The sequence below is a fragment of the Pan troglodytes genome, chromosome X (assembly GCF_028858775.2).
Source record: "Pan troglodytes isolate AG18354 chromosome X, NHGRI_mPanTro3-v2.0_pri, whole genome shotgun sequence".
Classification (NCBI taxonomy): domain Eukaryota; kingdom Metazoa; phylum Chordata; class Mammalia; order Primates; family Hominidae; genus Pan; species Pan troglodytes.
Genome location: NC_072421.2, coordinates 127,692,887 through 127,720,132, shown reverse-complemented (window position 1 = coordinate 127,720,132; position 27,246 = coordinate 127,692,887). Strand labels below are relative to the sequence as shown.

Here is a 27,246-nt window from a genome sequence, read left to right as displayed (position 1 = left end):
TGGTAGATTTTTTTCACGTAAATTTGTCTCAATTTTTAAAATTGTCAGAAAAACCTATACAGGAGTAAGCCCTCATTTACTGGAAGTGCTGAAAAATAAAAAAGAACGTACGGCCAGCCAGTCAAGAGAACCAATATAGAGTGTTTTTCTAGAAGCCTGGGGAAGAGTTTTAAGAACAGTTAAAAATCACCCAAACAATATCCCATGTGTTAATTCCATTCTCACCAGACATCCTTTTAATTATTGTTATTATTTAGTTTCTCAAATTTTCATCTTGATAGAAAATTTGCTGACCAGAGTCTGCAAACAGTCAACGGACCAGAGCCCGCTGGTCTTCTTGGCTGTATTTTTCACGAAAAAAACAATAAGTTAGATTGAAATTTGGGTGTATAAGTGTTTTCTGGTCATCCTGCTGAGGCAGTTTGACCATTCCTCCTCCTAATTTTAGGTTGGATGTGGACACTCGTGACACTAGATATGACAAGAGAATTTGAGAGAAATTTTATTACCCTGGGGACTAGTGGGGGTAAGTGAGGGAGGGCTGGGTGCTGCAAACAGGTCTGGGCTGGTTTCAGAGGCAGAGGAAGTTGGATGGGCCTTTATAGCATCTAGGAAGTGGGGCTGGTGAAAATGCCGCACAGGCTGTAGATTTGCAAGTTTTAAATTTCTCAACTGCACCAATTTTTGTTGCCAGTTTTAAATTTCCCACCAATGCCAAAGAAGGAGGCAGGCCGGAGAATTACAAGTTTTAAATTTCCCACTACAGCCAAAAACAGAGTCATGCGGCTGTAGATTTGCTAGTTTTAAATTTCCTGCTGGCATCAAAGGAAAAGGTGCCCGGACTTTCTTATCACCCTGACCGGAAGCAGGGACCAACTATGCATGCTCCAGGATTTTGGGACTTTTCACTTTTTTATTTTGATCATTCTCTGTCTTTTCCTGTAAAGCTTATTTTCAGGGTCAGAAGCAAATAGCTGTATAAATAAAAAAGAAAAAACTAGCTCAAATAAAAAAAATGGTAGGATTCAGTGACAGGATTTACGTGTGTGTTATGTGAGCCACACGATATTTTCAGTCTGGGCAACTCTTAAGAGATGAATTGGGCCAGGCGTGGTGGCTCACGCTTGTAATCCCAGCAGTTTGGGAGGCCGAGGCAGGCAGATCACCTGAGGTGGGGAGTTCGAGACCAGCCTGACCAACATGGAGAAACCCCGTCTCTACTAAAAATACAAAATTAGTCGGGTGTGGTGGCGCATGCCTGTAATCCCAGCTACTCGGGAGGCTGAGGCAGGAGAGTCACTTGAACCCGGGAAGCAGAGGTTGCAGTGAGCCGAGATCACGCCATTGGACTCCTGCCTGGGCAACAAGAGCGAAACTCCGTCTGAAAAAAGAAAAAGAGAGATGAACCAGTACTGCTATAAACCTTGAGGAGAAAGTTGGGAGGAGAAACTTTTACAGTTCAAAGCACAATGTCTAGAAAATGTTTCTGTAAGCAGTATTTTGGCAAGTGTTTTTCTTGTAAATGTATTTACAAGTTCCAGTGATTCTCCCGCCTCAGCCTCCCAAGTAGCTGGGATTACAGGCATGTGCCACCACACCCAGCTAATTTTGTATTTTTAGTAAAGATGGGGTTTCACTATGTTGGTCAGGCTGACTGGGGTTCAGAGAAGGAGGAGGAGAAAGGCGAGGAGGAAAGGGAAGTGGTCTCAAACTCCTCACCCCAGGTGATCCACCCACCTCAGCCTCCCAAAGTGCTGGAATTACAAGTGTGAGCCACCGCGGCCAGCCCACGGACGGACGGCTGGTACTTACATGTGCACAAGTGCAGCTACTTTACTAACCGTCGAAGGCAGCGGAGGAAGTGTAATTGACTAGCGTGGATGCAGCTTTTCTAAGCAAACGCTCGATTTGACCTGGAGTTGTCATCCCAAAAAATACATTGTACCTGACTACAGAGAAACATGAATTCTGGGTCTTCCTTGTGTGTGAGAGTAAATGTATTTTTCCTTAGCATTTTTTGTAACTACTATAGGCATCCATATGGCAATTAGAAGTAACAGAGAGACAAGCAAAACCATATGTTTAAAACAAAAGGTAAAAATAACTAGTATTTTGAGACGTGTTTCAAGTACAGTATTTCCAGAAAACAATATATTTATATTTTTAACTCGTGTCTGTAGCCCTCACACACAAGGAAGACCCAGAATTCATGTTTCTCTGTAGTCAGGTACAATGTATTTTTTGGGATGACAACTCCAGGTTAAATCGAGCGTTTGCTTAGAAAAGCTACATCCACGCTAGTCAATTACACTTCCTCCGCTGCCTTCGACGGTTAGTAAAGTAGCTGCACTTGAGCTCATTTAAGTACCAGCCGTCCGTCCGTGGGCGGTTAAAAGGCCCCGGATGTTCAGGGGGCGGAGTCGGCGTCTACCCATGAGGCAGCGCGTGCAGTTATATACTTCTGCTCCCGGCTGAGGCGTTGGTTCTGCGCTGGAAGTCTCCGGGTGAGTCGCTGTTGCTGAGGCTGTCGCCTGAGGTTTTTCGCGCTCCTCCCTTTCCTCCTCCTCTTTCTCCTCCTCCTTATCCGAACCCCAGTCAGACCGATCTGCTCTGCTCTCGGTAAGCGGCCCCCGCCCCCGCCTGTGCCGCGCGGAAGCAGGCAGCGGCTCTCCCGCGCGGCTGAGGCAGCCTTCCCCAGAGGGCGGTTCTGAGGGCGGCTGGCTGAGGGTCTCTATGCCGGTGCGGATCGACGGGGGTGCGGGGGAGGGGACAGGCTTGGCGGCGTGGTCGCTGGTGGGCCACCATCTTGCGCCGGGCCCTGAAGGGGGAGGGTTTTCTGGAGGTAGAGCCTGGCGGCCCGCGGCGGGCAGTGGTTTCGCGGGCCGCGGCAGCTGCGGCAGCCTTCTCACCTCCTGAGTCCTGTCGGTCTGTTTCCAACCCGGTTTGGGCTTTTCATTCTGGAGGCAACTCCCTTTCGTCTTTTGTACGGTTGATACTGATGTTTGACGGAGACCCGCCCACCCTCAAGTCTCTTCAATCAAACGAAAAGAGACTTGAGGGGATTCCGAACTTTCAGGCATCAGAGACCCTGTGACCCCTTCTTTCTGCGCAGGTTCCCCCCACACAGGACCGGTCATTCCATGCCCACAACCTTGTTCTGGCCAAAGGGACTTCCCTTCTCTGTCACAGAAATCGTGCTCTATTCCGTTATTGTCTAGAGGATAAGAGCCCTGAGGAGAAACGTGGAGTTAAATACACTATTCTAACTAGGAGGTTTGCAGGTTTTACTTAAAGAGATGGAAAAAATTATGCTGAGGTATACTCCTGCTCTAGAGATGGAGGGAGTTCCTCTCAACTTCTCTCAGGTTTTAATGCTTTTTTAAGGAGAAATTCGAGAGGAAATTGTCAAGTGAACCAGCTTCTGCAAGCACGGGAGACCTTCATCCAGGGGATTCTCTTTGTTTGGAAAGATTTGTTAGTTTTGTGGAGTTTTTTAAATCTGCGACCTTAAATTTTTTTTTACTATTGTTTTCAGGTTTGGACTATGAGTTGTAATGTCTTTTAGTGCCCCTAGACATAAAATTAAAACCTAGAAGTAGAGTTTTAAACTGCAAAAGTCTCCTCTTAGTATTTGTGAGGTGTCCTGGTTTGGGGGTTACTGTGCAAACTTAATCTCCTTACGCAGAAACTTCACTGAGCCTACAAAGGCACTGATTTGCTTGTAAAATTAAGACTGTGTACCTTTGATGTTTCTACAGCAGTACAGATTCCATTATAATCGTATCTTGCATTTGTATATTTCATTGGTAGCACCCCTTTTGAGATGGGCTGTAGGGTGTCGTTAGAACTGTTTGAAGATGAGGAAACAGCCTCAAGGACAGAACTTTACCGAGGTCATGTGCCTAGGAAGTGATGGAACCAATTCTTAAACCTAGGCTTTCTGACCCTCATCCAATGTTCAATTTGCTGTATTATGTCTCACTTTTTGTGAGAGTGAGGTGGTCACGGAGAATAAGCAAGGAGGCTCACTTAAAAGTTTTAAGAAGTATTATTCAATTCCTTTTTCCTTTATATTTTTATTTTTAAGGCTTCATTTTTTTTCGACTTTTTCATACTTTAATATTATTTCTAAGCATGTTGAAGAGTTGAAGAATATCCTATTGAAAAAGTTCTTAGGTTGAATAACTCCAAATCTCAGCTACTTGGTTTTCAGTGAGTTTGTCTTAAGTAGTGATTCAAAAAGATTTGATTTCCTCAGTAATTTTTTTTTTTTTTTTTTTTTTTTTTGAGACGGAATCTCGCACTGTCGCCCGGGCTGGAGTGCAGTGGCGCGATCTCAGCTTACTGCAACCTCTGCCTCCCGGGTTCAACCGATTCTGCTACCTCAGCCTCCTGAGCAGCTGGGGTTACAGGCCCTTGCCACCACGCCCGGCTAATTTTTGTAATTTTAGTAGAGATGGGGTTTCACTATGTTGGCCAGGCTGGTCTGGAACGCCTGACCTCGTGATCCACCCACCTCGGCCTCCCAAAGTGCTGGGATTACAGGAGTGAGCCTCCATGCCCAGCCTTCCTCACTAATTTGAATCAAATATATATGTCTAGACTTTTTTTCCCAGTGCTCTGCACATTCAGAGAAACATCACTAGTAATGAACTGTAGAAATGACTCCTGAAAGTAGAGTATTCGTCTAGACTTTATTCATTTGCTGCAAAGTAGTTTTCTTTTAAGGAGTTTTTTTTTTCATTTTTTTGTTTCCTTTTTAACTTTTTATTGGCAAATGATAATTGTGCGTATTTATGGGGTACAATGTGATGTTTTGATATGTATACGTTATTGAAAGAGGCTAACATAGCCATCACCTTACCAATTTATCATTTTGTTATGAGAATGTTAGAAATTATTTTAGCAATTTTGAAATATACAATACATTATTAGTATTAGCTGTGGTCACCTTGTAGTGCAATAGATAACTAAAACTTATTCCTCCCATCTAATTAAACTTTGTACTCTTGGATCAACATCTTTTCCCCATCTGTCCCACCCCTGAACTCCCAAGTCTCTGGTAACCATCTTTCTACTCTCTGTTTCTATGAGATAAAGTTGTTTAGATTCCACATGTGAGATCATACAGTATTTTTCCCCAGAGACTGAGAGAATCCAGCTGCTTTTTATTGAGATAAATATTAAAGACATTTGCAAAAATGTAAACCAATATTACTTTTCTCATTAGATTTGTTTTTTAAAAGTTATTCTCATTAAAAGTATTTTTATTAACTTGTAATGGGCTTATAAATATTTTAAATAAAAACATTTGAAATCTGTCTCAGTTTCAATTTCTAATATGGGAAATATCAACACATATTGTCCATATAAACATAAAGCTCATTGGGGTTCTCATTAAGTTTTAAGTGAAAAGAAATCCTGGGATAAAAGAGTTTGAGAACTACTGATGTGATGCAGTTTATTTATGATATGATTTTAATTGAGCTCTTCATGTGAACTAGATTTGTTTTCTTTAAGTGCTTGTATTCATCAACTTAACGGTATGACTTCAGGTAAGGAAGGAGAAGTTGAGAAAAATAGTGCAAAGTACTGTTCAGGAATATTTCACTTGCTTTATTTAATGTTCACAGTAGTGCTGCAAGGAAGGTATTACTGTTTTCGTTTTACAGATAGAAAAACTAAGGCTTACAGAGGTTGATTATACTTGCAGATTTGGCAGCCAGGAAGTGGTAGACCAGAAATTCCCACTCAGGTTTTCAGCCCCTATGTCCAGTGTTCCCATCAATGCACTTACTTACATTTTCCCTGGTGGATAAGTTTTACTCCTATAAAAAGCAAATTGATTAATAATACATACTTCTTAAGGTTACTTTAGGAATTAGTGATTATAGAATATCTTATGAAACTTATATAAAATATTTACTATACAGATTGGCTTCAAAAGGCCAGTAATTGTACATTAGTCTTTTCCCCATATTATATCTTTTACATATGAATTATAATAAAAGCGTATGCCTATAAAGTCTATACCCTGAGTATAAAGTAAAACTTCTTTGTAGAAGTATATTTTATTATAGTGCCCCATCCCAAAGCTGACATAAAATGTTTTAAAATATAGGCAAACTTTGCAAAGTATTATGCTAGTGAGTTTTAAATCTTAGTGTAAACCAGCTATTTTCTACAAATAGATGAAGTATGAAAACAGAGACAAAAGTTGAAAATGAATAAATTAGGATAAAATAATAAAGTTATTAAATGTCTTCTCAAAATGTACCTGGACTTCATGTGTTCAGGCTTTCAGAAAAAAAGATAATTTGCATAGTATAAAAACTTGGACAAAGAAAATATGAAGAGCCTCTATTTTCTTTCTGAATTGTATGTAATTTGTTCCCAAAACCTACTTTGAAAGTTTGAATCGTTGAGATGCCGGTCAAATTGTCTAAGGAACCAAGATATAATCCAGTTTTCTTGGATTTGAGTACTATACCAATTCTTGTTATAAGAAAAACATTTCACAGACACCCCTGAACTTAAAATGTTTGAAACATTCTCAGAGTTCTTACACAACCATAAAACAAAGCAGTCAAGTGAAACTACAAAACCATTGCCATTTGAATCAGCTTTCATATATTGAATGAGTATTTTGCTGAGTCACTGCCTACCTACTTCTATTGAGTTTTTCATACCTACTTATATATACTATATATATAATATATTCCCTACTTATATATAAATAATAGCAAGGTTTTTTATTTGAACCCTTTCAGTACCTTCATTTCTATAGCTAACCATATGGTCATTGCCCTTCATTTAGTGCAAATGCGTCATTTAGGTATATAAGGTTGGTCACCCAGGGAATCCCCAGAGCAGGCTTATGTTAATTTTTTTAGATAGCAAAAGTTAAATAGCAAAACAAAAAGAATTATATTGTTATAGAGCTCTCTTGCACAACCTGGAATATATCTATTTTCCTGAGAGGTCTGTTGACCCTGGTTTGAAAAATGGGGTAATCCATTGATGAGTTTATTAGTAGTTTTAAACACAGTTGCCAGAAACCTAGCTCAAAGTAGATTAAACCAAAAATGAATAATTATTTTCTCTCTTAACTGAAAAGCTGTTGTGGATAATTTGCTTCAGGCATGGTTAGCTTCAGGTATTTAAATGGTATCATCAGGACCGGTCGAATGTTTACCTACTCTCCCTTTCTCTACTCCAGAATCGTACAGCTTTGCTATCTTTGTTAGGTTCTTTCTTTGGTACTTTTTCTCCACATCACTCCCAAGCTTAAATCCTACCAGCTGATTATTTTCTTTCTTTCTTTCTTTCTTTCTTTCTTTTTTTTTTTTTTTTTTGAGATGGTGTCTCACTCTGTCTCCCAGGCTGGAGTGCAGTGGTACAATCTCGGCTCACTGCAGCCTCCACCTCCCAGGTTCAAGCTATTCTCCTGCCTCAGCCTCCTGAGTAGCTGAGATTACAGGCACATGCTACCACGCCCAGCTAATTTTTATCTTTTTAGTAGAGACGGGGTTTCACCATGTTGGTCAGGCTGGTCTCGAACTCCTGACTTTGCAATGCACCTGCCTCTGCCTCCCAAAGTGCTGGGATTACTTTGGCGTAAGCCACCGCACCTGGCCCTTATTATTTTCTTAATAGCATTATTGAGATACAATTCATATAGCATACAATTTACTCATTTGAAGTGTGCAATTCAGTGGTTTTAGTATATTCACAGTTGTGCAGCTAGCACCACAGTTAATTTTAGAACATTTTCATCACCCCAGTAAGAAACCCTGTACCCATTAACAGTCACTCCCCATTTCCCACCAACCCTCCCAACCATATGCAGCCTCCACTCTACTTTCTGTCTATGGATTTGACATTTCTAGACATTTGGTATGAATGAAATCATACAATATGTGGTCTTTTTGACTGTCTTCCTTCACTTAGTATAATGTTCTCAAGGACCATTCATATTGTAACATGTATCAGTGCTTCATTCCTTTTTATTACCAAATAGTGTTCAGTTGTATGGATATATCACATTTTGTTTGTCCATTCCTGAGTTGATGGGTATTTGAGTTGGTTCCACTTTTTGGCTATTGTGAATAATGCCACTGTGAACATTTGTGTGCAAATTTTTGTGTGGACATATGTTTTCAATTGTCTGTCTCTAGGAGTGTAATTGCTAGGTCATGTGATAACTCTGTTTAACTTTGTGAGGAACTGCCAAAGTGTTTTCCACAGTGGCTGTACCATTTCACATTCCCACCAGCAGTGTATGAGGGTTCCAATTTCTCTACATCCTTGCCAACACTTGTGATTATCTGTCTTTTAATTCTAGCCATCCTAGTGGGTGTAAAGTGACATCCATTAACTATTTAAATGTTTTTTTATTGTGGCAAAATACATATACTATTTACCATTTTAACTGTGTCAATCTATTTTTAACTTTTTGTAGAATAAACTTGTAAAACATAGTTGAATTTTAGATACATAAAAGCTGAAACCAAAAAATAAATAGGAATTATAATTATTTATACAGGCAGTCTTCAAAAAAATGAATGGGTTGTGTTCAGTAGGTGTTTCCTCAGTCAGTTACTCAGAATTCATTTTTTTCCCCCAGAAGAACAGTGTATTAAACATGGGTATAGTGTCTCCACCTGAATCAGTAGCTGAAATATGGGGTGTTCTTTCCTCTTGTGCCTATTTTGATGCCAACTCTGAGTTGTAGAACCTAGAGACCCTCTGGAGTTGCTATTATAGGAGCTCTTAAGATGCCCACTGCATATCTTTGCTGGATATTCCATTTCTCTGACAGCTGACTTAATCCCCCATACAATTCCTTCCCTTGCCACCAAAATTCTGATGTGGTGACTTTAGGGGTTTTTGTGATAGTTTTAGAAGGCTGCAATTCTTCCCCAAAGGAATCCATGAAGTTGTATGTATTTGTTTATTTTAAAAACTGGAACTAAGCATGGTAGTATTCTTTTGACGTGTCGTCGCATAGAAATTCCATAGCTGCATCATCCACTATAGTAGTCGCTAACCACTTGTGGCTTTTGAGCACTTGAAATATGGCTAGAGTGACTGAGGAGCTGGATTTTTATTTTTTAATTAAGTTGAAGTAGCCACATGTGGCTAGTGGTTACCTCATTGGATAGCACAGCTTTGGACTGAAGTTATGGCTCTAATGGCATCTAAAGATTTCTGACTTTTTAGAGCATTTATGAGCGTACCAATTGAGACTCTTTGGTGGCTGCATTGGGCCTCAAAAGCTATCTCTATAGCCATAGGCAGTAAATATGACTTGTTTATATAGACTACTTGTACATTTAGTAATCACTTTAGGATGGTTATGCCAATAAATATTTTATATGATCATTTAATTAAAGTGTTAAGCCAGGCACAGTGATGTTCACCTGTAGTCCCAGTTACTTGGGAGGATCACTTGAGCCCAAGAGTTCAAGGCTGTGGTATGCGATGATCAGTCGTGCTTGTGAATAGCCACGGCACTCCAGCCTGGGCAACATAGTGAGACCTTGTCTCTAAAACATAAAAATTTTTTTAAAAAAGTGTTATATGAATCTCATAGGCTGTGCAATTGTGACTTTAAAAAATTCTGTGCTCTTGGTAGCAATAGATCCTTAATGTTGAGCAAGAATGGTCATGTATTTATCTGCGTGGCATATGTATTACCTTAATTCTAATTTAGGAACAAGCACTAACTATCCAAGTAGTTGAGTTTAAAGAGATTTGAATAGTCAGACCTCAAAACCAGGGACATTTACTGAATTACAGAATTCACTAGAGACTCTTGTAGTAGAAATCCAAACATTTATACAAGTAACTTCTTCTGGAGTTAAAGTAATATTTTCCCCTTTGCTCTAATTCCGTCCAAATAATTTGGAATTAGGGAGTTTGCTTTTGCCAGTTGGAAGATAAAGACAAATGTGGAGACTGAATTAGCTCTGTATATCCTACTTTAGATTTCTGATGTCTGATTTTTACCTTTTTTTTTATAACTTAAATAGTATTTTAAAAGTGTTTATTCTGTATGTAGAATATATGGTATGCTCAGTGCACGAGAACTCAGGATACAAATTCCTGTTTTAGAAAGCAATTCACATTTTTTTTGATAACGTTTAATGTAACAGCTTTTTGAAAAGCCCAAAGAACCGTAGACGGATTGTAAACTTCTGAAGGCAAGGACTATGGCTTATTCATCTTTGTATTTTCCCTAGAACCTGGCATACTACCCTGAGCACAAAAGGCAATGAACAGTTACTTTATAAATGAATTGTTTTATTACGCAATTTATCCAATTACTTTTCTGTTACTTTTCAAAAAACTAAAAATATCTAAATGTATGTGTTTTCTTATAGTAATAATATTTCTGAAATGTGAAGAATAGGAATCAGTTAAAGATTAATGTCACTTAGCATTTCAGAATTCAGATTTACTAAAACATATATTACAGGATAATTACTCATTTTTGCATAAAGATCCCTTTTGAAGTTTATTTGTAATCTGATAACTCCGATTTTTTCAAGTAGTAAATGTTTAATACATTTAACTATATGTTAAATGTATTCGTTTGGAAATGAACCAATTATGGAAAATGAATTACCTGTGTGTATTAAACATATCAAACTCAAAAGGTGGGCTTTTGTAGGAGAAAAAGACTAAATTTATGTGCATTTAATTTAACAAAATCCACACTAGTAGTAGACATCTTTATTTTAGAGGGTGGAAAACTGAGACCTAGCTTACTGTCTTGTCTGGAGTCATATGGTGAGTGTGCTGGAGATCAAAATTAGACCCAAAGATTTTGGATCTCAGGTTTCATGTTTCAATACTTGGTGTTACTTAAAGTGACTCATAACATTGATTGATGTCATGTGTTCGTACTTAGGTGACCTTGCAACTTCATGGATGACGACAAACCTTTTCAACCAAAAAGTAAGTATTTCTGCTGTAGTTGATACTAATAGGCATGGTTTTTGTACTGTAAACCTTTCAAAAGAAAAGATTAGAGACAGAAGTGGGCACATTTTCTTAAAAACAAATATTATTTATTTATTTATTTATTTTTATTTTTTTGAGACAGAGTCTCACTGTGTCGCCCAGGCTGGAGTGCAGTGGCATGATCTCAGCTCACTGCAAGCTCCACCTCCCGGGTTCACGCCATTCTCCTGCCTCAGCCTCCTGAGTAGCTGGGATTACAGGCGCCCACCACCACACCCAGCTAATTTTTTGTATTTTCAGTAGAGACGGGGTTTTACTGTGTTAGCCAGGATGGTCTCAATCTCCTGACTTCGTGATCCACCCACCTCGGCCTCCCAAAGTGCTGGGATTACAGGCGTGAGCCACCGCACCTGGCCTGTTTGTTTATTTTTAAGACAGATTCTCACTCTGTCACCTAAGCTGGAGTGCAGTGGCGTGATCTCGGCTCACAGCAAGCTCCGCTGCCCAGGTTCAAGCAATTCTCATGCCTCAGCCTCCCAAGTAGCTTGGATTACAGGCACCCGCCACCACGCCTGGCTAATTTTTGTATTTTTAGTAGAGATGGGGTTTCACCATGTTGGCCAGAGTGGTCTCGAACTGACCTCAAGTGATCCACCCACATCGGCCTCCCAAAGTGCTGGGATTACAGGCGTGAGCCACTGTGCCTGGCCAAAACAAATATTTATTAAAGTAATACATATTCCTAGTTTAAAAAAAATACAGTAAACATGTCAGTAATAGATATGAAATGTTTCCTTCTCATCCCCAGCGATAACTACTGTTGTAGGTTTAGTATACATAATCACAAACTTTTTTCTGTGCATAGACAAAAAATAATTTCTAAATAAGATCATACTATATATGCTATTATGTGCCTTTTAAAATTTTTTGCTCAGTAGCATATCTTGAAATTAACAATGACAGTACTCAGTTTAAAAGAATGGGGAAGACCTATTTATTTGTTCCCATAATATCACAATGGTGTCAGCATGAATGTAAATTATTTTTTCAATCATCAGTATATATGAGTCTCCCTTGTTTCTTTAAATCTGGCATTGCCTGGCTTTACCTAGTTTCTTACCCCATAGATAATCATGTGTTAAGTACCTACTACATATCCAATACACTACTGTGTGTAGGAGGAAATACAAAGAAAGAAAATATGTTCTTCACTCTCAAGGAGCTTACTTTGGAGTTGAACATGTATAATTAAGACACACTAAGAAATAGGCAGTTTGAGATCATATATATTAAATCTTGAATTGCATAGCATAGACTGTCAGTGCAGTAAGAGGTTAAAGAAAAACAAATCTAATGGTTTGCTGAGGAAGTTATAATTGAACTAAGAGTTGGAAAGGGGCAAGGAATCAATTTGGGGGGATATCTGTTTGAAGTTAGATACTTATTAATATGGCATTTTCCTGAATCTCTGTTACCACTTCTATTAGGTAGATATTGTGCTCATGTTAGAGGTGAGAAAATAGGTTCAAGTAATTTCTCCAGAGTCACATAATTAAAAATGGTGCAGTGAGGATTTGAACTATTCAATTTGATGTCAAGTGCATGCTCTTTCCACTATACTCGAATGATGTGGACAGTATAAGGTAAGGAGAAAGGGTATTCCAGGTGGAAGAAGCAGTACGAATGAGGACTTCAAAGGACACAATGAGTGCGGTATTTTCAAGTATTCAGAATATACAAATACTGAAATATGAATTAATACTTTTTATTGTCTGACTTACAACATTCTATGTAATGTTTTTTGAGGTATTTGGAAAAAAGGGTCAGTTCATAATATTGGTTACATTTGGGAGAATGTGAAGATTTTTTGTTTTGGGGGTTTCTTTGTTTGGTAGGCAGACTACTGAACATCAAACAATGTTATGCCAAGCCATGATATCTGGCATATCTGTATAGAAGAGGAAATCAAAATGTTTTAAAAGAATGGAACCAATTTGTTAAGAGGTTTTGTTTGTGTACTGTCCTCAAATCATTGTTTTCAAGTTTTACATGTTAAGGCCATGCTAAAGGATGGTCTTAATTTTGAGTCAAAAGTAGAAATGGCATTATTTTAATATAGTAAAATTACTGTTAGGAATGACTGCATTTGAAAAACAAAGATATCATTGTCTAAGCCAGAACCCTGAAGAAGCTTTATTTTGTTTTTATTTATTCTTATAGTTGTCCCCGACAATCCACATGTCACTCCACCACTTATATACATTCCCATTTTTATTATTTATTATTTATTTTTTATTTTTTTGAGACAGAGTCTAGCACTGTGGCCCAGACTGGAGAGCAGTGGTGCCATCTCTGCTCACTGCAACCTCTGCCACTCAGGATCAAGTGATTCTCCTGCCTCAGCCCCCCAAGTAGCTGGGATTGCAGATGTGCCCCACCACTCCCAGCTAATTTTTGTAATTTTTGTAATTTTAGTAGAGACGAGATTTCACCATGTTGGCCAGGCTAGTCTCGAACTCCTGGCCTCATCTCAGTCTACCAAAGTGCTGGGATTAAAGGTGTGAGCCACTGTGCCCAGACCCCATTGCTGTTACATTAGTTTACATCTCCTTCACTATTTTTTAACCTAAACAATACACTTATCTTTTTTTAAAGTCAAACAACTTGAAAAGGCTTTAAGTTACTTAAGCACAGTCTCTTGAAGGGAGGGAGTGAAGGAGAGAGAGAGAGGTAGAGATAGGTGTGTATGTGTGAGCACATGCAGGTACCTACATACTCCCTGTTTTTTCAAGCTAAAAAACTGAAAGCATGTACTTTCAGTTGTATAGCTGTTTTTCTAATAATTCCACGTTTCTCAATTTTTAAAACTCATATGTACATATGTTGTCTCTTGAATCATCAAGTTTTGCCATTACCTAGTGATTTTCTATCAAGGAAGATGAGGATTTTAGTTTTCTTAAAGCTTTTTCTTCCTTTTAAGCATCTCTCAATGTAGTTATATCTGAATTTTTCAGTAAATCATATTCGAGGATTTTAGTTTTCTTAAAGCTTTTTCTTCCTTTTAAGCATCTCTCAATGTAGTTATATCTGAATTTTTCAGTAAATCATATTCGATGATTTTATGATGACCGTAATACTGTTCACGGGTGAGCATGGTACTGTATTAATGTATTATGATGGATACATTTCCTTTTCTCTTTTTCTATGTATTGTTCAATTAAAATTTTCATTTTATAAGTCAGCAAAGTTTATTAAAACCTATAGCCACTCACACCCTTCCAGAGCGTTTTTTTTTTTTTTTTTTTTTTTTTTTTTTTGAGACAGAGTCTCGCTCTTGCCCAGGCTGGAGTGCAGTGGCGTGATCTCGGCTCACTGCAAGCTCTGCCTCCCAGGATCACACCATTCTCCTGCCTCAGCCTCCTGAGTAGCTGGGACTACAGGCACCTGCTACCATGCCTGGCTAATTTTTTTGTGTTTTTAGTAGAGACGGGGTTTCACCATGTTAGCCAGGATGGTCTCGATCTCCTGACCCCGTGATCTGCCCGCCTCAGCCTCCCAAAGTGCTGGGATTACAGGTGTGAGCCACCGCGCCTGGCCCTCTTTTATTTTATTTTCTGAGACAGTCTCACGCTGTTAACCAGGCTGGAGTGCAGTGGCGTGATCTCAACTCACTGCACCTTTACCTCCCGGGTTCCAGCAATTCTCCTGCCTCAGCCTCCCGCCTAGCTGGGATTAAAGGTGTGCGCCACCATGCACTGCAAATTTTTGTATTTTTGTTTTCAGTAGAGACAGGATTTTGCCATATGGACCACACTGGTCTCACACTCCTGACCTCAAGTGATCTGCCCGCCTCAGCCTCCCAAAGTGCTGGGATTAAGGTCGTGAGCTACCGCGCCCCCCCACTTCTTTGTCCCCTTTTTTTCTTGAGATGAAGTCTCCCAGTCGCCCAGACTGGAGTGCAGTGGCGCAGTCTTGGCTCACTGCACCTCCCACTCCCGGGTTCCAGCGATTCTCATGCCTCCACCTCTGCCTCCCGTGTAGCTGGGAATACAGGCGTGCACCACCACCGCGCCCGGCCCCATGGCCTCTTAATTCACTTTTCCTGCACTGAAACTTGTCAGGTAATCTAACAATTTAATGTTTAATATTTTAATAATATTTAGGGGGATTGGCAGCTTCCTGGGAGTGGTATTCTCCTGCACAGCTCTTGTCCTGGGACTTTCTTTTGTTTTTGTATTGTGCTCAATGTCAGATTTTCTGCATCCTGTGCCATTCTCCTTCTTAAATCTTGTTTTGGTGGATTCCTACTAAGAAAGGGGGAATGAGAGGGAAATGTTGTATAATATTGCTGGTCTTTATTCTTATTCTTATTTTTTTTTGGAGATAAGCCCTTACTCTGTTGCCTAGATTGGAGTGCAGTGGCACCTTCATGGCTCACTGCAGCCCCATCTCCTGGAGCTCAGGTGATTCTCCCACCTCAGCTTTCTGAGTAACTAGGACTAGAGTGCGTGCCACCATGCCTGCCTAAGCTGTTCTTTATTCTTGTTTGTTTGTTTGAGTGAGACTCTCCATCACCCAGGCTAGATTGCAGTGGCAGGGTCCGATCTCAGCTCACTGCAACCACCGGCTCCTGGGTTGAGGCGATTCTTGTGCCTCTGCCTCCCAAGCAGCTAGAATTACAGGTGCGCACCACCATGCCCAGCTAATCTTTGTATTTTTAGTAGGGACGGGGTCTCACCATGTTGTCCATGCTGGTCTCGAACTCCTGGCCTCAAGTGATCCACCTGCCTTGGCCTCCGAAAGTGCTGGGTTTACAGGCCTGGGCCACCACACTCAGCCACCTGGCAATTTCTGATATTCTGAAATTTCGTATGTCCCGCTAGTGTAGTTTTTATTCTTGATCATTGTGCTGGCTGTTAGTGGGCCCTTTCTTTCTGTAGATTTATATCCATGAGAACTAGGAATTTTTTTTGTATTTTCCTTTGATTACTTCTCCTCTCCTTTTTCTCTCTCTTTTTTTTTTTTTCTGGAGCTTTTGTTAGGTGCATTTTATACCTTTGAAAATGATTTTTCTACCAATCTTGTTTTCTGTGTTTAATATATGTGTTTTTTGTCTTTTGGTTTCACATTTACTCAACTTTGACATTTGACTTTTTTTTTTTTAACTGAATTTTGGCTGTCTTTATATAATATCGTTGTCTTATCTGTCTAAAGATGTTTATTATATCCTATTATTGTCTCTTGCTCTGTATTATCTGTGTCTTCTTTTTTTAACTTTTATTTTAAGTTCAGGGATACATGTGCAGGTTTGTTATGGGTACACTCATGTCTTGGGGGTTTGTTGTATAGGTTATTTCATCACTCAGGTATTAAGCCTAGTACTCATGAGTTATTTTTCCTGATCCTCTCCCTCCTCCCACCCTCCACCCTCAAGTAGGCCCTCAGCATCTGTTGTTCACCTCTATATGTCCATGTGTTCTCATCATTTAGCTCCCACTTATAAGTGATAACATGTGGTATTAGGTTTTCTGTTCCTGCATTAGTTTGCTAAGGATAATGGTCTCCAGCTCCATCCATGTTCCTGCAAAGGACATGACCTTGCTCTTTTTTATGGCTGCAAAGTTCTCCATGGTGTATATGTACCACATTTTCTTCATCCAGTCTACCATTGATGGGCATTTGGGTCGATTCCATGTCTTTGCTCCTGTGAATAGTGCTGCAGTGAACATATGTATACATGTGTCTTTATGATAGAAGAGTTTACATTCCTTTGGGTATATACCTAGTAATAGAATTGCTGGGTCTAATGGTAGTTCTGTTTTTAGCTCTTTGAGGAATCACCACACTGTCTTCCACAGTGGTTGAACTAATTTACACTCCCACCAACAGTGTATAAATGTTCCTTTTTCTCTGCAACCTCCCCAGCATCTGTTATTTTTTTTTGACTTTTGAATAGCCATTCTGACAGGTGAGAGATTATATCTCAGTGTGGTTTTGATTTGCATTTCTCTAATGATCAGCGATGTTGTGCTTTTTTTCATATGCTTGTTGCCTGCATGTATGTCTTCTTCTGATAAGCATCTGTTCACATCCACTGCCAACTTTTCAATGGGGTTGTTTGCTTTTTTCTTGTAAATTTGTTTAAGTTCTTTATATATACTGGATATTAGCCCTTTGTCAGATGCATGATTTGCAAAATTTTTCTCCTGTCTGTAGGTTGTCTGTTTACTCTGTCTCTAGTTTCTTTTGCTCTGTCTATAGTTTCATTTAATTAGAGCCCATTTGTCAATTTTGGCTCTTGTTGTAATTGCCTTTGACGTCTTTGTCATGAAGTCTTTGGCCATTCCTATGTCCAGAATGGTATTGCCTAGGTTGTCTTCCAGGGTTTTTATAGTTTTGGGTTTTACATTGAAGTCTTTGATCCATCTTGAGTTGATTTTTGTGTATGGTGTAAGGAAGGGGTCCAGTTTCAGTCTCTTGCATATGGCTAGCCAGTTATCCTGGCACCATTTATTGAATAGGGAGTCCTTTCCCCATTGTGTGTTTTTGTCAGCTTTGTCGAACGTCAGATGGCTGTAGGTGTGTGGCCTTATTTCTGGGCTCTCTATTCTGTTCCATTGGTTTATATATGTGTTTTTGTACCAGGACCATGTTGTTTTGGTTATTGTAGCCCTGTACCATTTGAAGGCAGGTAGCATGATGCCTTCATCTTTGTTCTTTGTGCTTAGGTTTGTCTTGGCTATCCAGGCCTTTTTTGGTTCCATATGAATTTGAAAATAGCTTTTTCTTGTTCTGTGAAGAATGTCATTGGTAGTTTGATAGGCATATCATTGAATTTATAAATTGCTTTGGGCAGTATGCCATTTTAACGATACTGATTCATCCAATTCATGAGCGTAGAATGTTTTTCCATGTGTTTGTGTCATCTCTGATTTCTTTCAGCAGTGTTTTGTAATTCACATTGAAGAGATCTTTAACCTCCCTGGTTAGCTCTATTCCTAGGTATTTTATTCTTTTTGTAGCTGTTGTGAATAGGATTGTGTTCCTGATTTGGCACTTGGCTTGACTGTTGTTGGTGTATAGGAATGCCGGTGATTTTTGTACGTTGATTTGTATCCTGAGACTTTGCTGAAGTTGTTTATCAGCTTAAGGCACTTTTGGGCAGAGACTATGGGGTTTTCTAGATATTGGCTCATGCTGTCTGCAAACAGGGATAGTTTGACTTCCTGTCTTCCTATTTGGATGCCGTCTATTTCTTTCTCTTGCCTGATTGCTCTAGTCAAGACTTCCAATACTGTGTTGAATAGGAACGGTGAGAGAGAGCATCCTTGTCTTGTGCTGGTTTTCCAGGGGAATGCTTCCAGCTTGTGCCCATTTTGTATGATGTTGCCTGTGGGTTTGTCATAGATGGCCCTTATTATTTTGAGGTATGTTCCTTTAATACCTAGTTTATTGAGAATTTTTTTTTTTTGAGACGGAGTCTCACTCTGTCACCAGGCTGGAGTGCAGTGGCACGATCTTGGCTCACTGCAACCTCCGCCTCCTGGGTTCAAGCCATTCTCCTGCCTCAGCCTCCCAAGTAGCTGGAACTGCAGATGCGCGCCACCACACCCAGTTAATTTTTTTATTTTTAGTAGAGACGGGGTTTCACCATATTGGCCAGGATGGTCTTGATCTCTTGACCTCGTGATCCGCCCACCTCGGCCTCCCAGAATGCTGGGATTACAGGCCTGAGCCACCACACCTGACCGTTTATTGAGTATTTTTAACACGAAGGGGTGTTGAATTTTATTGATAGCCTTTACTGCGTGTATTGAGATAATCAGATAGTTTTTGTCCTTAGTTCTGTTTATGTGATGAATCACATTTATTGATTTGCATGTGTTGAACGAACCCTGCATCCCAGGGATAAAGCCTGCAGGATAGTAGTAGATAAGCTTTTTGATGTGCTGCTGTATTCGGTTTGCCAATATTTTGTTGAGGATTTTTGCATCCATGTTCATCAAAGATGTTGGCATGAAAGCTTTTTGGTTTTTTGATTATTGGTTTTTTCGTTTTTTGTTTTTCATTTTTTCTGAGATAGCGTCTCATTCTGCCACCCAGGCTGTAGTGCAGTGGCACGATCTCAGCTCACTGCAACCTCCACCTCCTGGGTTCAAGCGATTCCCCTGCCCCAGCCTCCCAAATAGTTGGGCTTACAGGTGTGCGCCATCATGCCTGGCTAATTTTTGTGTTTTTAGTAGAGACAGGGTTTCGCCATGTTGGCCAGGCTGGTCTTAAACTCTTGACATCAAGTGATCCGCCCACCCCGGCCTCCCAGAGTGCTGGGATTAAGGTCGTGAGCCCCTACGCCTGGCTCCTTCTGTCACCTCTGTTTTTGTTTTTGTTTGTTTTTTTGTTTTTTTTTTCAGACGAAGTCTGGCGCTGCCTCCCAGGCTGGAGTGCAGTGTTTCGATCTCAGTTCACTGCACTTCCCCTTCCGGGTTCCAGAGATTCTCGTTCTCTCCTGGGTTCCAGAGATTCTCATTCTTTAGCCTCCTGGGTAGCTGGAACTACAGGCATGCACCACTACCGCTCCCGGCCCCATGGCCTCTTAATTCACTTTTGTTACACTGTGAAACTTGTCAGGTTATCTAACAATTTAATGCTTAATATTTTGGAAGATTGGCCGGTCTCCTGGAAATGATATTCTCCTGCGCTACTCTGGCTGTTTGCTCTGTAGACCTACTGCACAGCTGTTGTCCTGGGATTTTCTTTTGTTTTTGTATTGTGCCGAATGTCAGATTTTCTGCATCCTGCATTGTCCTCCTTCTTAAGTCCCGTTTTGGTGGATTCTTCCTGAGAAAGAAAGGGTGAATGAGAGGGAAATGTTGTATAATATTGCTGGTCTTTTTTTTTTTTTTTTTTTTTTGACAGGTCCTTACTGCGTTTGCCTAGACTAGAGTACAGTGGTGCCATCATGGCTCACTGCATCGCCAGTCTCCTGGGGCTCAGGTGATTCTCCCACCTCAGCATTCTGAGTAGCTGGGAAAGAAGTACTTGCCATCATGCCTGGCTAAGCTGTTCTTTATTATTATTATTATTTTTTTATTTTTTTGAGACTCAGTCTTACTCTGTCGCACAGGCTGGAGTACAGTGGTGTGATCTCACCTTATTGCAACCTCTGCCTCTTGGGTTCAAGTGAATCTTCTGCCTCTGACTCCCAAGTAGCTGGGATTACAGGCTTTCACCATCACCCTGGCTAATTTTGTATTTTAGTAGAGATGGGGGTTTCACCATGTTACCTATTCAGGCCGAACTCCTGGCCTCAAGTTAACCACCCACCTCCGCCTTCCAAAATGTTGGAATTACTGGTGTGAGCCACCGCATCCAGCAAAGTTCTATTTTTTTGTTGTATCTCTTCCAGGTTTTGTTATCAGGACAATGCTGGCCTCATAGAATGAGTTAGGAAGGACTTTCGGTAGGAATAGTACCAGCTCTTCTTTGTACATCTTGTAGAATTCAAGTGTGAATCCATCTGGTTCTCACCTTTTTTTGATTGGTAGGCTCTTTTTACTGGTTCAATTTCAGAGCTCGTTATTATTCTATTCAGGGCTTCAGTTTATTTCTGGTTCAGTCTGGGGAGAGTGAATGTGTCCCAAAATTTATTCATTTTTTCTGGATTTTCTAGTTGGTGTGCATAGAGGTGTTCATAATATTGTCTGATGTTTATTTGTATTTTTCTGGGTTCAGTTGTTGTATCTCCTTTGTTGTTTCTTATTGTGTTTATTTGGATCTTCTGTATTAGTCTAGCTAGTGGCCTATTTTATTAATTTTTTCAAAAAACAACTCCCTGATTCACTGATCTTTTGAATGGTTTTTCTTGTCTCAGTCTCCTTCAGTTCAGCTCTGATTTTGGACATTTCTTGTCTTCTCTCTTAGCTTTGGAATTGGTTTGCTCTTGGTTCTCTAGTTCTTTTTGTTGTCATGGTAGGATGTTAAATTGAGATCTGTCTTTTTGATGTGGGTGTTTAGTAGTCTCTTTACATAATCCCATATTTCTCAGAAGTCTTGTTTGTTCCTTTTCATTCTTTTCTCTCTCTATTTTTTTGGCTATCTTAGAAAACCAGTCTTCAAGTTCTGAGATTCTTTCCTCCGCTTGTTCTATTCCGCTATTAATACTTATGATTGCATTTTGAAATTCTTGTATGTTTTTCAGCTCTATCAGGTCAGTTGCGTTCTTTTCTATACTGGCTATTTTGTCTGTCAGCTCCTGTATTGTTTTACTATGATTCTTAGCTTCCTTGGATTAGGTTTCAGTGTACTCCTGCATCTCGGTGACCTTTATTCCTGTTCATATCCTGAATTCTTTTTTCTGTCCTTTCAGCCATCTCAGCCCCCTTCGGAACCCTTGTTGGAGAGCGAATGCAGTTTGGAGGAAAGAAGGCACTCTGGCTTTTTGAGTTGTCAGAGTTCTTTTGCTGGTTCTTTCTCTTCTTTGTGGGCTGATGTTCCTTCAGTCTTTGAAGTCACTGTCCTTTGGATTATTTTTTTCTTCTACCTGATGACCTTAAGGGTTTGATTGTGGTATAAGGTAGATTCAGTCAACTGGCTTCATTTCTAGAAGATTTTAGGGGGCCAAGGCTCAGCTTACAACTCCTGGAGTGCATGCTCTAATTTTGTAGGACTGATATTGGGCCTCTGCTTTTTTCTCTGGCTTCTCAAGGTTAGGAACTCACTGTGCTAGGGGGACTGAGGTGCTCGTGGACCTCTTGTCCCAGCACGCCAATGGGTGGTGCCAGCCAAACTGTTTTGTAGGGCAGTGACAGCAGGGCCCATTCTTGTTCACACATGCCAATGGCAGCAGCAGCACAGCAGAGTGCACACTCATCAGCTGCTGCAGGGTGCTAGTGGCTTCTGCGTGGGCTTTCGCAGAAGTGGCAGAGGCAGCATGGCTCAGGGGTGCAGGGGCCCCAGGTGGCAACTGTGTGTATGGTCATGCTGGTGGTGGCATTAGCATGGGGATGGGGCACTGGCCGTTGCAGGACTGTATGCACTCTTTGTACATGTTGATACAGGCAGAGATGGCCGCTCAGGGAGGGTCCACTGTTCTCTGTGCGTAGTTACATTCTAGTGGCAGTGGTGGCTCAGGGGCAGGGTGCTGGTGGGCACAGGTCTTGCGGGCTCTGTGCTCACCAAGGCTCCGACTACAATGGTAGTATGGCAGAGGAGGGTGGGCGGAGTGCACTCCCACTGGCAGCAGGCAGGGAAGGGTGCACATACACATATGTGCTTACGGGGCAGGGAAGGCAAGATCCACTTGTGCACATACGCACTGACTGGCAAAGTGATGTGGAGGGTGGCCATGGACCCAGGGTAAGCTGGAGTGGGGAGAATGAGCAGGTGGGCCAGTGCATGGCCACAGGGGCAACCCTGCTGGAGCTCTCCGCTGGTCAAGCCCGGTTGGCCAGCTCAGGAGCTATGATGCGGGCCATCAGGGCACCCTAGGCTGTACTGCAAGAGGGAATGGGCAGACTGGGGCTCCAGGAGAGGACAGCAGACCAAAGAGTGCTCAGGTCAGATGGGCAAGACCACCCTGCAGAGTTCAGGTCTGACAGTTCCCCTAGTGCTACAGTCTCCTATGGAAACAAGCAGCGCCTAGGGGGATGGGCATCCCAGGCTGTGCTTGAATACAGATGTTCCTGCAACAAACCCTCTGGGCTCCACTCTGGCTCGTGTGCTGCCTCTACCACTTCTCTAAGCAGCTCTCCCTGCCAACTAAAGTGTCAGTGGTGATCAAAGGGTCTTCTCCTGCCGGGATTCCCAGAGGTCCATGGCAAGAGTGAGTTGTTCCTTGCCAGTTCAACTCACCCATTCCCCCGTAGTCATTGGGGGCCAGGAACCAATCCAGGTGCACAGTAGCCCCATACAGGCTTCGCAGTTTCCTCCCGCTTCATTCTAGCTTCTGTGTCTTCCCTCAGCCCACTCAGCACCTCCCCTTTGAAGATCTGTTAAGAGTGCACAGTCCCTCGGTGGCAGCTGTTCCACCTGTCTGTATCTAGTTTGCCATCCTGCCTGGCTGTCGGTTTTCTTTAAAATCCTTTAATCTGTTTTATTGCTTTGGTGTTTCACATTGAAGGTTTTCCTCAATTTTCTGGTACGCATTGGTTGTCCACCCATATTTAAGAGTGAGGCACTAAAATGCTTCCCAGGAGATCTGATTTTGGTCAGAACTTGTAGGCTGGTGATACTCACAGTATATTTTTTACTTAGTTTCTTCAAATGAGAAATGTCTAATCTGTCCTGGAACAGAATTAAGTTTCACTTAATTTCCCTATTTTCAGTCTAGTACCTCGTGCCTGCTTTGCCCTGTGCCTGATATACCTGAATCTGGTTCCGTTTTTCTAGTATATCTCCTATGTATTTTCTCTTATTCTTAGTTTATCTCCCTTGTTTATACAAGTGGATTTTTTTTTCAGATAATAGCTACAGTCTTTTTTGTAGATATAATCATCCTAGTCCTATAACTAAAACTCACTTTGGATTTGATCCTAAAATGTATTGGCCACTGTAAATGACTACTATCCTTCATTATCTATCTGTCTAGCCAAGTTTAACTGGTTTAGATCTTAGAGATTTAGTTCTGAGCTCATTTCTTTTGCTACCATGTACTGATTACAAGGCAGAGATGGCCGCTCAGGGTGGGGAAGGGTCCACTGTAGACCATGCCTGTAGTCCCAGCTACTCAGGAGGCTGAGGCACGAGAATCAAGTCAGTAGGCTGGGCATGGTGGCTCATGCCTGTAATCCCAGCACTTTGGGAGGCTGAAGCAGGCGGATCACTTGAGGTCAGGAGTTCGAGACCAGCCTGGTCAACATGGTGAAACCCATCCCTATGAAAAATACAAAAATTAACTGGGCGTAGCAGTGGGCGCCTGTAATCCCAGCTACTTGGGAGGCTGAGGCAGGAGAATCGTTTGAACCCAGGAGGCGGAGGTTGCAGTGAGCCGAGATCACGCTTGGGCAACAAAAGCAAAACTCTGTCACAAAAACAAACAAATATCAAGTCAGTAATTGCTATTAGGATTATTACAGTGCATCTTAAATATCATACTATGTATTGCACAGAAAATATTTTTCTCTTTGAAAATAAAGTTAGCTTCTCTCCTCTTGAAAATTAGACATTTCAAAAACGGCAGAACTCTTTATGGAATGTGAAGAAGAAGAGCTAGAGCCATGGCAGAAGAAAGTAGAAGAAACTCAGGATGAGGATGACGATGAACTGATCTTTGTTGGAGAGATATCAAGTTCAAAACCAGCCATTTCAAGTAAGCATTTACTTTCAGTGAAGTAACGTTTCATAAGATGGTTGTTTCTAATGGAAAATATATGAGATATCTGTCCTTCATACTGTTGTTCTTCTGTAAGGAGTTAGAGGTAAGAGGGAGAGTAAAGGTCAGTAAGAACTTGTGAGAATCAAAGCGGGAATGTAGTTGGGGACTGGAGTAAGGAGGTGAGAGGTTAAAATATCAGATGTGAGCAAAAGGAAATAACTAAGTTAATTGAGGGTTAAGATGACCTGAACAGCATTGTAGGCCTTCTGAGATTGGAAATCATAATTTTTAATGGAACCAAGTAGCCTATTTATTTGTTAATTTTTTTTCTCCCTTAAACTCAGATTTACAGAAAAGGAAGTATTTGGAATACTTTTCTTAAAATATCCTGATATGCTAAATAAGTTTGTGTTAGTGTCTGATGGGGGTTCGGATGTCTAAGCAACTGCCTCATCAAAGTATCATCTTGATATATGACTATAAAATTCATAGGTGCTGCATGATTATAGAATCTCTGGTCTGTCTACCAGCATGTGCTGTAGCCTCTGGCTACACCCATACACACCATCTTCCGCAACTACTGTTCATATTCATGAAGGAGGGAGGGCCTCGTTTTCCAACACTATACTTGGACAATGCAGGCAGTCAGCACACGTAAATCTTTTTGGCTTTCTAGCAAAACATGTCCAATACCTTTGTGGATTGTTAGATTTCTGTTAGAGTAATTAGACTTGGCATTATTACAATGTTAAAGTGAAGATACTGGTGATGTTTATTAAAATAAAATATCTCCTCCCTGTAATCCTAGCAGTTTGGGAGGCCGAAGTGGGTACATCACTTGAGGCCAGGAGTTTGAGACCAGCCTGGCCAACATGGTGAAACCCCCTCTCTACTATAAAGATTAAAAAATTAGCCAGTCATGGTGGCGCGTGCCTGTAGTCCCAGCTACTCAGGAGGCTGAGGCATGAGAATCGCCTGAACCTGGAGGCAGAGGTTGCAGTGAGCCAAGATCACGTCACTGCACTCCAGTCTAGGCAACAGAGCAAGACTATATCTCAAAAAAAGAAAAAAAAAAGTCCTCAAATATGTCTAAAGTGCAAGGGACAACATAACTGAATTTCAGGAGAGAAAGAGGAAAACAGATCCTTTTTCATTTTATTTACTTATTTTAGGCCTGGAGAAGTCAAGGAATGTAGCCAGCATACCAGTCTTCTTTCTTACCATGGCAACGAGTAATAGTGTGGTTAAGAGATGAGTTTTAAATTTTCTGAAAGCCTAGTTCTTACTTCTCTTGGCTCTAAACTTGGAATAGCATTTCTACTCAGTTTTATCAGAGGCAGAATAATTTAGCCAGTTGAATTCTCAGTATCATTTCCTGTGGCAAATTGGGAGGTTCTAAGTGGAGAGCCACTTAAATTATTAAATGAGCTAGATATATTTGGCATATTTATTATTGATAGTAGAATAGAATATTCTCTTATTATTTCTAGTCACTGTGACAATTTTTATGCTGAAATATTACCATATTTCAAAATTATTACTCAAATCATCTTATTGAAGCATGACAAGATTCAAGTTGGATTTATATTGATTGTAGATGACTTAGCAGTACTCAACCAAAACAATGTGTATTCGTTTCAAGAGATTCTATCAAAAAGGGTATTGGGCCCACTAGAATTTCTTTTCTATATTGATAACTCAGAATTTAAGTGATTTTATTGATGTTTTATTTGTGAGCTATAAAATATTTTAGCATATGGGATCTCATCTAAATGTTTATATAGAACAACAATGAAGGCAGGGGAAGGAGAGCAAAAAACTTGTGATTGGTAGACTATAACCACCAACAAGTAAAAATAGCTCTTAGTGGATTGAGTAATACTTATCTTGAATTTCTGAATGAAAACATTATCAAGTTGTTTGAGGAGATTTTTCTTTTAGAAGACTTCCGTAATGTTTACTCATAGAGTACTGCATTTCTATGATCAGAAAGCAACCCTACTTTGGTGTGACCCTTCACTTAATAGAATTGTTTCATGAGATCTGATTCTTTTCTCTTTTTTTTTTTTTTTTTTTTTTAAGATGGAGTCTCGCTCTGTCGCCCAGGCTGGAGTGCAGTGGCACGATCTCGGCTCACTGCAAGCTCCACCTCCCGGGTTCACGCCATTCTCCTGCCTCAGCCTCCCAAGTAGCTGGGACTACAGGTGCCTGCCACCATGCCCAGCTAATTTTTTTGTATTTTTAGTAGAGACAGGGTTTCACCATGTTAGCCAGGATGGTCTCGATCTCCTGACCTCATGATCTGCCCGCCTCGGCCTCCCAAAGTGCTGGGATTACAGGTGTGAGCCACCCCGCCTGGCCAGGATCTGGTTCTTTTCTACTAGGAGAGAAAAAAGGAAAATGTTTGAGGTTTTATGGGATTTGTTAATGCTTTGTACCTTTTCCTGATAAGCAATTTTAAGCAAATCACTATTCTTCCAAATTTCAATTTGACTCCTCAGTAACCTAGAAGTTATGGAGTTCATATGGGTACAAGGGTGTGCAGTCTTAAACCGATCCAGAGGGTTTTGTGAGGCTCAAACTGACTTCTAGCGTAGTAATAGATTTGAAACCCCTTACATTAATCAGATACTCTGAAACTCCAGGTTTAATTTAGTCTAATCAGATACTCTGGAACTCCAGGTTTAATTTAGTCTGTAGTCTCTGATAATTTCCTATTCAGAACTCAAGAGTAATGGTACAGAAAGTTAATCCAGTCAGCCCTCCCATCATGAAACTTCCAGATTTTTAGAGGTGTGAATGTGGCACAGGGTTGGGGAAGGGTTTGATTTCAAGTCACGGGAATCAGAATCTGTACACAACCCTGTCACCATTAAAGGAAAGAAATATACTTCAATTATTGGTTATGCAAAGATACGTTTTTGGAGGAATTTTTCTATTAGTATATAGTTCATTCACATAACAAA

The 27,246-nt window shown here is 40.7% G+C and overlaps 1 protein-coding gene across 4 annotated transcripts in view; it reads left to right on the top strand.

Moving 5' to 3' along the window:
* The first annotated feature begins 2,412 nt into the window (after positions 1-2,412).
* ZNF280C (zinc finger protein 280C) overlaps positions 2,413-27,246 on the top strand; it is a 65,983-nt gene continuing 41,149 nt past the window's right edge. For 2 of the 4 annotated variants that reach the window (XM_016943896.3, XM_016943893.3), the window contains exons 1-3: positions 2,482-2,619; positions 10,916-10,962; positions 24,128-24,274. In XM_016943896.3, the coding sequence (XP_016799385.1) occupies positions 10,932-10,962; positions 24,128-24,274 (178 nt within the window). In that variant the 5' untranslated portion in view covers positions 2,482-2,619; positions 10,916-10,931. Of the gene's footprint in view, positions 2,620-10,915; positions 10,963-24,127; positions 24,275-27,246 lie in introns of all 4 variants that reach the window. The other 2 variants (XM_016943894.3, XM_063804881.1) reach the window with 2 other exon arrangements.